Source organism: Oryzias melastigma, linkage group LG11, assembly GCF_002922805.2.
Source record: "Oryzias melastigma strain HK-1 linkage group LG11, ASM292280v2, whole genome shotgun sequence".
Lineage (NCBI taxonomy): Eukaryota > Metazoa > Chordata > Actinopteri > Beloniformes > Adrianichthyidae > Oryzias > Oryzias melastigma.
The window spans coordinates 9,249,467-9,265,443 of record NC_050522.1 but is presented as its reverse complement, the minus strand read 5'-3'; the positions used below and the strand labels follow the sequence as shown (position 1 = coordinate 9,265,443).

The window sequence follows — 15,977 nt, the reverse complement described above, 5'->3', positions numbered from 1 at the left end:
CCATCAAATTGAGTTTACACATTTAGACACATTTGTTTAGAAATGCATTAATAATTTCTATATTTTTGAAGATATTCATATTAATCTGATGCAGTTCACATACTGCAAAATGTATTCGTGAAATAATGAGATTGTTAATAGCATACAGTGTTACATGGATTCTTAAAACGGAGAAGCTCCAACAATTGTTCTGCCTCTCCTGGAGCGTGTTGCAGTTTAGCCACTAGGTGGCGATGGCGTTATAGCATTACACCCTATTTCAGAATAAGAAGAAAGTATGAACAAAACCTGTGTTTTAGACCACAAAGGGTTTCTTTAAAAAATATTTCCTTACAAGAGTTTAGAAAATTAATTCCTGTGAGTACATAAAGATGTTCATTTAGTCAGCAATGTATGTTTAGGTCGGCTGAGCGTTAGCATTAGCCGACCTATGGGAAATCCCATTATACTTTAGCATCAAGCTAGTGGACTTTAGCTTTTAATTATTTATTAGCGCTCGATTTTTATGGATTGATTATTGATCTATTAAGCTTAATCGATTTTATCAACACATCCCTATGGGTGATATTCTGTCAGAAGGATGTACATTTTCAAGCTTAAGAGTATAAAATATGTTCTCTCTCCACCCAAAGATGCGAGAGGCAACGTGGCTCCAGAAGAAGATCATGTGGTGGAACAGCAGACTTCAGGTTCTGACAGATGTTTTCCGGTGAGGGCAGGACGCCGCCTGTATACCTGAAGGACTATGTTTGTTCAAACAGTAGGAACTGAGTGAGTTTTCGAGCAGAATAATCCTCACACTCAGAATGAGGAACTGAGTGGTCTATCTCAGTGAGAACTTGACGTGTGTTGAAATGCATGCAGTTGTTAAGGGCTTCACAGATGTAAGTGCTTTGAAGTTGTAGTTTTGTGAATGAATACGTTACTGTGGAGCATTGCAGTGTTTACTGACAAGAGAAACATTTTAGTTATGTTACCATGTAGTTTAGAAAAGGGCATGTAGTATCAGAGGGCATATAGAGGGTAGGAACCTTTATAAGTCTGATATCTGTTCCCTGGGGGAAGATCAATGAAGTTGAACCTGTGTGAAGCTGCACATCTTGTGTGTTGGAGCACGCTTTTAGGATATTTGAAACTTAGCCATCTAAACATGGGTCTTAGGTCGCGGGCTGAACAGGATAAACATTTATTGAAGACTCTTAAACTGAAATGCAAAAACTTTAAAACCGTAACTTTTTAACATAATTATAAACTGGATATATAGCATTACCTGCAAAAATGCTAGTGTGAATGCTGTAACCTGAATGTGACCGCTGAAGATGCTAAATTGATAGCTAAAAACGCTGAAGTGGATAGCCTGCTGAAATATTAGCTAAATGCCAAATTAGCTTAAAACTGAAAAAAAAAACTTAGGCTAGCCAAAACAGCTGTAGCTGAAAAAATAGCAAAAGTCCAAAATAGCCTAAAAAACTTAAAAAGAAGCCTAAATTAGCCAAAACAGCTACAGTGTAAATATCAGCCTAACTCCAAACAGCCTAAAACCTAAAAAAAATGTCTAGATTAGCCAAAACAGCTAGCAAATCGTCTAAATATTAATTAAACTCCAAAACAGAATGAAAAAAGGCCAAATTAGCCAAAACTGCTAGCATGTAGCTGAAATATTAGCTAAACTCCAAGATAGCCTAAAAAAGTCCTAGTAAATACCAAAATAGTCCAAAAAGCTAGCAGAATGCGTATTTTTAAAACTGTAGCTTTTTAACATAATTGAACAATAAAAAAACAGGAATATTATTCCAGAATAAATCAACTTAAACCTTAAATAACATTCAATATTTTACTCTCAATAAAAATTAATTTTGTCAAAATTATACAAGTTAAAAATGAGAGCAAGATAACATCAGGCCATTAATATCAATAAAAGAAAATGATCTGGGGGGCCGGATAGAATTACCTGGAGGACCAGGGCACACAATCACACCTGGGGACATTAGAATAACCAATCTACCTGTGAGAAATGTATTTTGACTATGGGAGAAAACACACACAAGCACATGGATAGCATGCAAACCCTACACAGAAAGACAGGATTTGAACCAGGACCTTCTCGCTGTCAGGCAAGAGCGCTAACCGCTAATCCACCATCAATGTATGGAAGAATTACTGTAAATCTGTGGAATGAAATAAAAATAAAGGTTTGGATCATAAAGTCTCATTTTTATTGTTTCTATAGTTTAAAAAAATAGTCGTCAAGTTCAAATATTAACTAAAGGCTTCACTGGAAAGGACAAAAAAGGGGAAAAGCTGTAACCACAAGATTCCAAGGAAACACCTGATAAAAAAACGGCTACTTTAAATAGTTTAATTTAAATATTTTTACTGTTTGTTCTGTTGTGGGACACTCAAATGACTAACTGTTGGATTTCAAATTAGAGCCCATCTGCCAGCAAGGGCTAATGTAAAGTTAAGTCTTTTGTACTCAGCATTTTTTTTATAAAAATCTTTACCGTTATACTAAAAGACCCTTACTTCTTTGTATATTTCTGTCATAGTTGTTTTCTTCTGAGGCTGTTCTTTGTCTCATCAAACCACACACTAAATCCTGCTCTTCTTCTCCACTCGTTGCCAGTTCCTGTCATTATCACCCTCTGGTGCAGTCTGGTGTCACATGAAGAATTTGGAAGATATGGTTGCTCATGTTAGGGGTAACGGTCTTTGCCGTTTGTCATGTCCAATCAGGAGCCACCTCTTGCGTTCAGTTCACCCAGATATGCACTTCACTTTCAGTGAGTCTCCAGGTGAAGCAACAAACCTACAGGGTCTCAGAGGATGGAGTTTACCTGAAAAGGGTGAAACTGGGTGAAACCAATGGCTGATACCCTGGTACATTTTTCAATTGAACCTTACAGCTTCAGTCCAAGGGTTTCCATTGTAGTGTATAGTTCTACTAAGACAAAGATAGTCTTAAACACATCTTGGATTATATTTAGTTTGAAACGTGAGGATTTCTTTTGATCTATTTTTAAAGTGTTCCCAGTGGTCTTTTAATTATGATTATTAACCAAAATCAAAAACCGTGTGCTGTTTTTTTATAGGACTGAATGTTGATTGTAATTTTCAAAATGGATTAAATTCGATTCACCAGAGCCTGGATCGATTCTTTCTATTCACTCAATACAATTCGATTCAATTCAAGTTTGAGTTTACACATTTAGACATATATGTTTAGAAATACATTAATAGGGTATAAATGTGTTTTGAATATATTCATATAAATCTGATACAATTCACATACAGTAAAATGTATGAATCAAATTATAATGAGATTGTTAATATCATACAGTGTGACATAGATTCTCTAAAGGAGAAGTTCTAACAAAAATGTTCAAATCATTACCATTGTAAACATTGTTCTGCTTCTCGTGCTCTCCTCCAGGTTGTCCACTAGGTGGCGATCGCGTTGCAGTTTTACACCTTATTCCAGAAGAAGAAAAAAGACTGACCAAAAAAATGTGTTTTACACCACAAATTATTACTTTTAAACGAATATCTCATTAAAAAAAAGTTTAGAAAATTCATGTCTGTGAGTTTATAAAGATGTTCATTTAGTCAGCAATGTATGTTTAGGTTGACTGAGCGTTAGCATTAGCCGTCCTATGGGAAATTCCACTAAATGTTAGCATCAAGCTAGTGGGCTTTAGCTATAACCAAGAGCTCTCTGTAGATGCTCTTCCACTAGCTTACAGCCACTCAAACCCCCAACCCAACATTACAGCTGTACAGTTTAAAACCAGATTCCAGCTCAGACGAGGAAAACAAAGATGCATATGGATCTAGTCATCTAGGAATATCAAAAAATGCTATTTTAAGTTAAATTTTCTTTATTTATGTTTTTTCATCATCAGAAAATGCAACAAGAATCTGTTAAAAACAGAAAATTCATCTAAACCACAAGATGAAAATAAACTTGCTTATGCTAAAAAATAAATGACAACAACAGGAGGACTGTAGTAGAGACCTTGAAGACAGAATACTTTGTTGTTTTAGCTCTCAACAGTTTTTTCCTTCATCAGTCACTTCTTTGACAAACCTATCTCTTACTTTCCTCTTTTTTTGAGTCTATTTTTTCTCTTAATTCTGAATCTTATGTCATTTTCTGAATCATAATGTTGGGGTCGAGAAGGGTTGAGGGCAGTGTGCATTAGTTTTTATTATTTTTTAAATGCAAAAGTCTTTGTTTTGCTTTTGTCTTGTTTTTTTTTTTCCCCCATTAGTTTATCCCATTTCAGATTTTCATACGAACATGGTATAAATAGAAAACAGATTTGTTTCCTGAATGTAAAACTACACAAAAAAACAAAACAAACAAAAGAAAAATACACCCTGGACAGGTTACCAGTCTGTCGCAGATATACCATTTTTTTCTACTTAAATATACAAGTTTTCCTTTAAGCAAAAAAATAAATAAATAAATAAAAATTAAAAAAACATGACTGGAATTGGGTCTTTCACTGCCAAACTGAGTAAAAGGACCTTTGTTTCAAGAGAAATGTCTTATTTTCTGTCTTGTAAAGAAAAAAAAAAAAAAAGAATCTTATCAAGAAAGTTTTATAATTGGAGAATAATCTTAGTTTGAGTAAAAATAAGAAATCTTCTTACCCCATTGGCAGATTTTTTTGCTCATTTAAAGAAAATTTGCTGTTAGGCTAAGCATTTTTTTTTTTTACTAATTTCTACATCTTTACAGTGTGTTGACAACCAAAACCAGCAAATTGTCACAGAAAGGATAAAAAACCTAAAATGTGTTGCAACTCAAAGTCTTTATGAAAGCCTGCAAACTGCACAGAGAAGGACCAAAACTCCTCCACTGTGATACCACTGACTGATAATCTCATTCAGAAATAATCACTTTCGTTTATTCCTGCTAAAGGTGCCACTTATGATGATCTTGACTCTGGAAGTAAAACTTTGAACTAAACAGGGCGTGCTTCTCTTTTTTCTCATGGCTTTATATGAGTGACAATTATGCAATCATAACTGTCGTCAGGATCTTATCTCTCCTGCACTGCCATTGACAGATATCACAGTGAAGGAGGCGTTTGCAGCCCTTTGAGAGAAATTTGAAGTCCTAAACATATAAATTCAGAACCCAAACTGAACAAAGATCTACTGTGTCGGAGCAGCTTTTCACTGAAATCTTGTGAGCACACAAAGCAGCGAGTCTTTGGAAGCAGAAGAGGATCTGGGTTGCAAGAAGCAGGATTTGACATTAGCTTGCTTCCTGTCATTGACTGGAGGTCACATGGTGAGCGTGTGGGCGTTAAGATAGTGTAATGCGTTAAAGGGGTGAGGCTCCTGCCACCAGACCCAAATGCACGCTCACTTTCAGCATTTCATTCAGCACCCTGCAGATGTTTGTGTGATCTGTTTTTTTGGTTGAGCACAGTTGGAGAAGGCTGCAGCGTTCTTCAGGATTCACGCCGACTCTGGAGGAGCAGCTCTGTGAAGACAACGTGCCACACAAGCAACAATAAGTCTGATCCACAGCGATAACACAGCTCAACAGCACAGCAGTAAAACCAAAAAAAAGAAGAAATTGCTCTCACACAGAGGGGAGCATACTGTTAAGCACATGCACACACATGCTTACACACCCACACACACACAATGTGCATGCCAAATATTCTATGTTCCCCCTCAAACCTTTAACTGACTTGTCTGATGCAGTTTCTCAATCCAAACGACCCCTGAACCTTTCACCTCAGCCATATTTACCTTTTCCTACTTCTGCAAATGGGCAAAAATAATACCCATGGGAACGGGCAGAGTATCTCAGTGCCTGCTCCAGACAAACACATGCACACAAACACGTGCCAGTAGTTTGGCCTTGATGTGGCCTGGTGGTGCTGTGTCTGTTTCGGCTGTCTGCAGCTGGAGCCCAAGGCTGGTGGAAAAGAGGAGGAATGTAGGAAGAAAACGCCGGAAAAAAGTCTAAGAGCTGAACAAGAGGGATGAAGTTCATCTGAGAGGAGGTTGTAACTTCAAATCACAGAGAACAGCTCCACCGTGAGGCCAGGACCAGAGACCCTCAAAGAAACTTTACCTTTGTAATCAGATTGTAACGATTAATGAATCAATGAATCCATTCATAATCCAACCAGATCAATCTGTTTGAGGGAAGCTGGTAATAAAATCGACCAATATGGACTCCTCACTCATCAAAACAAAAGCTTCATCCTTTCAAAAACGTTGGACTTTGCATTTCTGTTGTTGTTACTGTCTTTTTTTAGGCATGAATGAAAACAGGAATGTACAGATACGAAGCGTTTTCTCTAAATGTGAAATTACTCTTCCCTTTTTGGAAGCTTGTGTGATTGTCTTTCAAAATAAAAGACTTCCTGTGTCTTATTGGATCATCCCACTAAAGCTTTTGTACTTCCAAGAAAAGTTTTAAACAACTTTATTAGTTTATGATTCAACAGAAACAGTGTATGAATGGATTTTCTTAGCAATTCCTTTCTGATGGTACCAATAAACTCATAGCATAAACAGATCAAATCTTGTTTTGATGGTTTTTGAGTTCTGTGCATTCTGGAGGAATAGTAAAGTATATAACCGATTTAAGGTCAGTAGGTGTGTTAAAAGTTTTTACTTTTTTGTTCTAGAAACATCTCTGCAATTTTTTTGTTTTTTAGCCATAATTCAAAGTATTGTGCAATTCTGCATTTAATTTGCAATTTGATCATGCAGTTTCAAAATAATTTTTTCAATTGACAATTCAATATCCAATTCAGACTTTTAATATGAAAATACATTTTGAAATTCGAATTTGAATTCAATATTAAAATTTACAATTAAATATGACAATATTCAAAATAATAAGAACAAAATCAATTTCATTGTAATTGTCATGGGTTTTTGATGCCATAATTCAAATGACAACGCATTTTACAATTTACAATTCAATATGCGACTTGACCTTTCATTGAAATTCAGTTTTTAAGTATTGAATTGTCAATTGAGAATTGCATAATACTTTCAATTATGGCTCAAAAAACTTCCATATACCTTCACCATGAATGAATACTGACTAATTTAAATTCATTTTGACATTCATTATTATTTTATTTTATTTCAGCCACTATGAAGAAGTAAAAGAATCACATGAGAAAAACTGAGGCTCTGACCCCATCTACAGGCCTGGAAAAAACTTGCAAGGAATGTTAATTTTTAAAACAGGAAATAGAATGTTTTTATTTTTTTATTTTTAAGCAAAAGCAGCTTCCTTTGGTCAACTCTTATTTGACTTATTTTATTAAAAACATTTCACAAAACCAAACTTATTTGTATTTCAGGCATTTTGGCGACAGAGCTCCACTTCTCCTCTTTGAATGCTTGCTTGTCTTAGTGCATCTTTTTTTGTTTGGTTTTTTGTGCTTTTACATTTCACCTCTTATATTACCTTTTGTTTCTATGTTTTTGCAAAAGGACCATAAACACTTCAAAATCCTCCCATTTCAAACCCCTTGGTACAGGGGTCGGCAACCTTTAACACTAAAAGAGCCATTTGGGCTCGTTTTCTACTGATCAAAACCTAGGAGGAGCCTTATCTTTACCTTTTAACTTTAGTAGAGGCCAAACTAGCTCGTTACTTAATTTGTAGCTGAACTCCAAATTAGCTTAAAATTCCTCAGTAAATTAAATCAGCCAAAAATGTTCCTAAAAGAAAAGTTCAACTCTAAATTAGCCTAAAACCCCCAGTAGATAACAAATTAGCCAAAAATGTTAGCATATATTGCAAAAATATTAGCTAAACCCCAGATTAGCATAAAATTCCTCAGTAAACTAATTAGTGAAAAGCGTTAGCCTGTTGCTAAAATAGAAGCTAAACTCTAAATTAGCCTAAAACCCCCAGTAGACAACAAACTAGCAAAAAACATTAGCATATAGCTAAAATAGAACTCTAAATTTTTTGAAAATTACCATGATTTTATTTTTCTTCAGCCAGAGAGCCACCATGAAGAGATAAAAGAGCTACATGTGGCTCTGGAGCCGCAGGTTGCAGACCTCTGCTTTGGTACCTCCCTAAGATCAGCACATTGACTGTAATAAAATGTTCTTTCTTATACAGTCAATGGATCAGCATCCTCTCTGGGGCTTTCAGATGCTCCGCCCCCAAACTCTGGAACTCACTTCCACTGTGCATCAGGAGCAGACACCCCTTAAAACAAAAGTCAAACTATCATATTCCTTATTCTTTCCACTAAAACTTCACTTTTATAATCTGTTTGTTCCTTTTAATTGTTTTTTTTTATTTGAGAGCCCTGAAACCTGCTTAGGAATAAAATACATTATTATTATTATTATTATTATTAATATTATTAAATGACATTTTATTAGAAATCTATTAGAAAAGTAATGACTGATATGTATTACTGTCCTCATGGTCATGCAAAAGCACCAAGGCTAAAGAATGAACAGATTGTTTTTGTAATGGTGCCATCACGAGTCCTGGTACTTATTAATGCCCGATCACAATGGAGTAATTCTTTCTCTGCACAGTTCTGCTTCATACAAACTACACTCAGAAGTGAAAAAAGTGATATGTCACTAAGGGAGATGCTTAATTCTCTATATTTGTTATCTTAACTAATATGTTTTTTTATAAGGAATGTATTCATTTTTTAAGGTCTAACCATCAAATTAACCCATAAAATTAGTTAATTTCTTCAAAAAGTCAAGAATATAAACTTTACATTTTTATCTTTTTTGCTTTTCATTCTCAGATTACAAAATCCTTTGATATGGAAGCCCTTTTGTTTTGCAGTCTAAATGTGAGACTCCTGTCCTGAGGGAAGCTCCGTTCTCTTCTTCTGCCAGGTGAACCTCCCATCACACCTCCAGAAACATGTGGGCGGGGCCAAAAAGCTGCATGTACTGTAGCTCCTCTTATTTCCCTGGCAAATGTTGTCACCACAGCCAGTCACATTTTTCTCCTCCTCCTCCTCCACCACCTCTTCCTCTTCTGTGTCCCACATCCTTCATTCCCTGTCTGTCTGTCACAGGTCTCTGAAATCCCCAAAGGATAAGATGCCATGGAGGCGACTGGAAGAACAGCCCTGTGCGTCTGCTCCGTTCTGTTTGTCGTCACAGGTGAGCACTGGGTGATGTTGGGGGGGACTTGTGGGATTGCTGGTGTACAATAATTTAGGGAATTTGTATTTAAGCATGGTGGAATTACTGATATTCAACATGTGTTGTAGTATTTTACATCAAATATCCAAAATGTGTGACTTTTTGATCTGAGAAAATCAATTAAAGATCACTATATGTTTATATTACTGTAAAAAATGTTAACCTTACCACAAATTCCTTGTAAATATGTTGGATTTAATCAACCCAGTGATGCTTAAGCACAAAATCTTTAACATATTGTCACTTTTTAATTGTTAACACGATCATTTTAGTCGATTTTGAAGGAGAAAAGCCGCTTTTCTCCTTCAAAATCGACTAAAATGATCGTGTTAACAATTAAAAAAAATGACAGTAAATCAAAGAACATAAACACTGGAGCTCCAGTGTTAAAGGATTAAAGAAAATCATCTTTTTTTAAGCTTAAATGGTCAAAGTTGACTCCCTGTTTCTTGTGAAGTGGATATTTTTGCATGCTCTTTACATAGTTGTGACAATGTGACTTCACAGAATAAGCTATTTCTGCTGTTGTCTGGGGAGGCAAAACCATGGGGTCAGTGGAAAGGAGAAGCGATTTAGACTCACACAAAAACAGCTCAAAATGTATAATCAAAAGTTCCACTTGTCTTTACCTGAAAGCGGCCTTAAGAGGATGGAGGTGGTCGGGCGAGCGAGCGACTTTATTTAGTGTCCAAACAGCCTGGATGTGTGTGGGGGTGATAAGGAGCAGGTGGTTCTCTGAATGTAGCTGCCTCTCTGAGTGTCTGCTAAACAAAGATATCCTCTCACCTAAAAGCCCATTGCCGCTTGTTGATGGTAATCTCCTCTCTATCCCTACAACAATGTCCAAGCTGTTTGGAGACAACAGTGAAGGAGCGGGTCGAGCACACGTCTCAAAAACAACAACACGCTCCCACCGACACACACAGAAACTGGCCTGCAGGCCTGAAAGCAGAACGTGTCTCGTTGGCGTTTGCGTGTTTTATTTAGAACGCCAGACACACAGGAGATCTATTGTGATGAGCTTCGTGGACATCAGTCACCAGAAACCCGTCTGACTCCAGCGGGAGGTCACGAGCAGGAAATACAGACAGGATGTGGATGATGAGAATAGCAAGCAAACAGGAAGTGACTTTGAAAAAATATTAGCCATTTCTCAAAAAGTGGTTATTTCAGTTCGGACTATATTTTTAAGTTTAAGCTGTCAGACTTCTATAATAAAGTGTGAGTTACTTTCAGTTCACTGGTGCTGAATCAGAAACAAACGAAACAGAAAAAAGCTGAACGTTTTTATAGCTCTTCACTCGATCATTGAGCTCATTTTCTCTTTTAGTTTGTCTTTTTTATTTAAACAAGCTGGCTAATGATTAGAGATAAGATCAGCTTTCAGGTTTATAAAAACAAACATGGCCGCCTAATTTAGCTTTATGTGACAGATCAAATGCAGAATCAAGGAAAGAACTTAGGCTGACAGCTTTGATGAACAAACTGACTTGACAGTAAAAAAAAAAAAAAAAGATTTTCCTTTCACTATATTTAAAGATATTTGGTTGAGTTCCAGCGAATGTGGATCTGGGAGGCCCGTGACTTGTCTGACAACAATGACCTCATATCAGCTCAGTCAATATTAACTCACAGCAGTTTCAGGACACAAATTGAATTTGTCGTTTTTCTTTGATGCTACCACCTCCCTGTGGGACAGTCAGTGATGTAAAGATTAATGGAGCAGAAAAAGACAAAAAAAAAATGTAAATACTGTCATTTGTGTCTATATGATCAAGTGCCTTTCATCCTTTAGCGGATCAGTATTGCTGCATCAGGTTTGACACAAAATTAAGAAAAAGTTTAACTAAAAATACAAAAAGATAAGGCACCGTGATTTGGTTTAACAAAGTCCTTAAAGATATTGTCTTTTAAGTGTAGCTCAACGCTTTTGCTAATTTTCTGACATAATCATTACCCTTTCAGGTCTAAGGTTGGAGCATCTTTAGTTCAGAATTGATGTAAAAAGTTTAGAGAAATCCCAGTATATTGGACATTAGAAGCTGTCATATCTGAATAATCACACTGGCAATATAGACTTAAAAACCAAAACGTTGCAAGAAAAAGAAAAAGTCTAGTCTTTTTGGATAGAAACTCAACTCCAGTTGTCAAAACTATGGCTGACTGTATATGAGAACTGGACTGAGTGGCCCCTCCCCGTTTGCGTTCGAAACAGGAAGTACCCATTGGCTCCAAGAAGCCAAAATTCCATAGACTTCTACTGAGAAATACACCTCTGTAACTCAGTCATTCTATTTGTCAGAATAACCATTCTTTAACTTGTTCTTTTTATTATATTTTTTCTGTAGTCCAAGTTATTCAAGCCATTGGCTGACCAATCAGATGCCTCTAGGGGTTTGGACTTCTAACAAGCTCACTCTGGATTGAAAATGGAGGCTGAATTGACTTCATTTAGTTGGAGCCAGAAGTAAACCATTTTCTGTGAGTGATGTCACACTCACTCGGTTCAGTTCTCATATTCAGTCAGTGATCAAACCTGAAAGTCAACAAACAACCAAAACCCAACCTAGTTATTAGGTTAAATATACAATAAAAAAATCTGTTCTAATGATGTTCTCCTAATATTACATTTGTTTTTCAACATTTCTGTAAGAAATTTACCAGTTTGGCCGACCTAACAAAAAACTGTAATTAAATAATATTAACTTTTTTAGGCCGCATAGTTATGAGGCAGTAGGGTCGCAATGTTAATAATAACAATAAATAATAAAGAAAAACAAGAACAGTTCAGCATTTAGAAGAACTCTTCGATAATAACGTCCAGGAGAAACTGCAAACTTTCTGAATTGATTTGGTTTTTAAAACAAGGTCACAAAATAGCTGGAATACAAATTCGATGAGATACTTAATGTAGCTAGTGTATTAATTGAACACAGACAAAACTTATTTTATTTTAATTACACAAAATAAAGCTTCATTTAGCTGCAGACATATACAAATGACTAAAGTAAGAACTATGAGTCAATGTCAGATCTTGTTAGACAATATTGGTTTGAATCAGAATCTTTTTATTGGAAATTGACTCATAAAAGACATACATTTTAGTCTCAAAACATAACTGATGTGTTTATACAGACTTCGCACTACCTGGGGTGTCCTTGGTGCAGAGGTAGAGTGGTTGACATCTGGTCAGAAGATTACAGGTTCGGTACCCTCCCAACTGCCGAAGTGTCCTTGAGCACTGAATCCCACATTGCTCCTGGTGGTTGTAGGTTGGTGGCAGTGTTCAGCAGTGGAGCTGCCATTAGTGTATGACTGTGATTGTAAAGCACTTTGGGCTTTCTCAAGAAGCTAAAAGTGCTCCATCAGTATATGTCATATTATCTGATTTGATTGATTGATTTGACCGATTTTTAATCAATCAATTGAATCAAACTGACCAACCAACCTATCAATCAAGCAAGCAAGCAATCAATTTGATCTTGACCAAAGTCTGTAACCCTGTACTGAATACAACTGTTCTCATACTGGAAGCGTCTTTTTTAAAAGTAGGAACTGAAAAAGGATGCTGAGAAAACACATTAAGGAATTGAAATCAACTGTAACTGATACAAAACAGGAATTTCCTCCAGTAGCTATGGGTAGTTTGTTGGTCAGATGTTGATCTCTCGTTTCTTGTTTTCTCCTTCAGGGATCAGCTGTGAGCTCATCCACATCCCCTCGCTTGTTCATCACGTCATTGAAGGACAGTCCCAGCTTTTACCCGTAGAAACCCGCTTCCCTCTAGATAAAGCTGAGATCCAGGGAACCTGGTCGTACACCAAGCCGAGTAGAACCAGGATCACCTTGGTCACTTTCACCAAAAACAGTGCAATCATTGACATGGGGCACCGGAACATCCTCAACTTCAAAGAACCCAACATTTCTCTGGGGATCCTGAATTTGAGTAGAGACAATGAGGGGGATTATCACCTGAGCCTAAACATCGAGTTTCATAACGAAACAGGGCGGGTCATCAAGGAGGAGAGAACTGTTGTAGTAACAGTAGACGGTGAGTGACGGGTTTATCACAGCATTTATAACCTGATGAAGATTGTTTGACAGTATCTTCATCACCTTTCCCCCCAAACAGTCCCCATCTCCGTTCCTGAGATCCACAAGAGCCCATCTCACTCAGTCATCGAGGACAAAGCAAACGTAACGTGGACTTGTTCTGTCAGTTCTGGAACCAGGGTTGAGTTCAAATGGTTCAGGGACAATGTTGAGCTGGGTTCCAGTGAGAGATATCACTTCACTCAAGACAGATCCACACTGCTGATCAACCCCGTGAAGAAGGAGGACAAGGGGACTTACAGATGCCAGGCCAAAAACCCAGTCAGCAAACCCCTGGAGAGCAAGGCTGTGGAGCTCAACGTCTACTGTGAGTTACTTCTCTTACCAATTCTAACCTTATAAAAATGAAAGTTCGTCAAGGCTTTTGGACAGAGGTGGAGCTAGGACATTTTATATTGGGGCGGGAGAAGACTTTGGAAATAAGAACAGAAGAATAAAAGCCAATGAAACAATCAAAAAATACGTGTTATTGTTGTTAATATAAAAACACAAGTTCCTTGAGCAGAGATACTATTACTAATGTAAATCAGCAGCAAAATGTGGAAAAATTCTTGAAACTACAACTTCAACCTTCACCACAAAAGGAACAGCATATTTCTGAGTGTCCAAAACATCTTAAATCACCTTGTGTTGATGATTTCTTAATCTATGTCAAAAATGACATTAAAACTGACTCAAAAATTGAGAGAGCAAACTTTTTTACTTAGGGGCAGCTGGCCCCCCTTGCTCTCTCATAGCTCCGCCCCTGCTGTTAGATATTTCCCAATAAATCAGATATGTTTTAGCCTTTGTTGGCTTGTTTTTAATACAAGCAGAAAATGAACAATTCTGTTGAATGTTTGAAAGTGTTCAAAGGATCACATCTCTTGTTTCTGAACGCTAAGAAGATAATCGGTAAAACTCTGGGTTTCTAATTTGCATGAGGTGGACTTTTAGCTGAGTTGTGGATAAGAAAATATTAAGATTTCAGTTAGGACCTGTGAGAGATTCTTCTTGTACCAATGAAAGTTTGACCATTTTATAGTTTAGTTTTTATTTGTTCTTCACAAATATTTTATAATTTAATGTAGTGCCGTAGCTGTAGTTCTTACATAAAGACACACAGATTAGTTTTTTTTTTTCGGAAAGAAAAATAAAAAAGGAAAAAGTATTTTTATAAGAGGGAATTTACGTCTGAACAACATATCGCCGAACCTTTCTACATTTTGACTTCTTCCTTTTGCACACTGCTGTTGAACGATTAGGTCATATGTAAATTCCTGTGAGGTCCTTCTGTTTGCTGGCAGCAGAAAACACAAGGCTGTTATGCAGAAGAATTTGCATGGGACTGGATGCCAACATGTTCCTGGCGGTCCCGATCAAGATTAAATTCAAAGACAAAATTTGGTCTAACTTTTGAATGGGTTTTGTTTAACTGGCATAGATATGTTTCAACTGAAAAAGGATGATACACTTCAGTAGACACGTCAGTTGTATCTGGACAGGTTTGTAAAAATTGTTGAGTTTTGGTCAAAGAATATATTTTAGCTAGAACCTTTTATATGGTAGGGGTCAATTCAACAATCAATACTTTTGATCTGTGACCTTTAACAAGATTTGTCAAATCAATTTTCCCAAGAATACAAACTTCCTCTTGCCATGGCATGGGAACCGCTTAGATTTTGGCTAAAGTTAGGTAGCTGACAGCCCATTATACACATTACAAGGGTGTAGCAAATAATTTGAGGGCCTCAACATTTATTCAGAAACCCAATTCCAGTTATGTTTGGAATACTTGGAGAAAAATGATACTAATATTTACTCAAAAATTGGGGTACAATGCTTTTTGGGGAGGGCAGCCCCCCTCCAGCCCCCATGTAGCTCCGACCCCGTATTTACATTTTTATTATATTTCTGCTATTGTTTTTTATTCCGACGTGACACATTGATCAAAAACATTGATGATGTTTTCACTGTCAAGATAAACCCTCCAAACGGAGAGTTATGAAACAGTTGTGTCTCAGATTTTGGACGTCACTTTCACTCAATGACATTACCAATGCTCGCCGGTTAGCTAGCATTAGCACAGAGCTTTTAGCGCTTGAATAGACATAACAACCGAGGTTTTATAACTTTAAAAATGTCATGCTATGACAAAAAGTCATTATGGTTAGCTCGCATTAGCGCGGAGCTTCCAGCGCTTAAATATACATAACAACGACGGTTTTATAACTTTTAAAAGGTCATACTATGACAAAAATTCATTACGGTTAGCTAGCATTAGCACAGAGCTTCCAGTGCTTAAATACACATAACATCAGCAGTTTTATTACTTTAAAAAGGTCATGCTGCAATAAAAAGTCATTACTTACATTTAAATGTAGACCTCTGTGCTTCAGAACGCATCCATGTGAAGAAAACTGTTTCTAAAAAATATATTTTGGACACCATTTGGACTTCACAAGCCCCTTCAAAAGAAGGGGCAGGGAGAAGGGAAGAATTTTAATTGAGCCAAAGAGCTAAACTCCATAAACAGCAGCTCTATTTAGCTGTGAAACGGAATTTAATTTAGCAAATCTTTAATTATTGTGGTGAGCATTGATTTTAAAAGTGACAATAAAAACAGTATTGGCAGCAAAATGTCTTCGTCGAGCAGATTTAATGTTTAATAGAAAATAGAAAAATTATTTTCC

The 15,977-nt window shown here is 36.6% G+C and overlaps 1 protein-coding gene across 1 annotated transcript in view; it reads left to right on the top strand.

Moving 5' to 3' along the window:
- The first annotated feature begins 8,896 nt into the window (after positions 1-8,896).
- hepacam2 (HEPACAM family member 2) overlaps positions 8,897-15,977 on the top strand; it is a 17,543-nt gene continuing 10,462 nt past the window's right edge. The window contains exons 1-3 of the mRNA XM_024260967.2: positions 8,897-9,150; positions 12,884-13,243; positions 13,325-13,612. Coding sequence (XP_024116735.1) covers positions 9,093-9,150; positions 12,884-13,243; positions 13,325-13,612 — 706 coding nt within the window. The 5' untranslated portion in view covers positions 8,897-9,092. The remainder of the gene's footprint in view (positions 9,151-12,883; positions 13,244-13,324; positions 13,613-15,977) is intronic.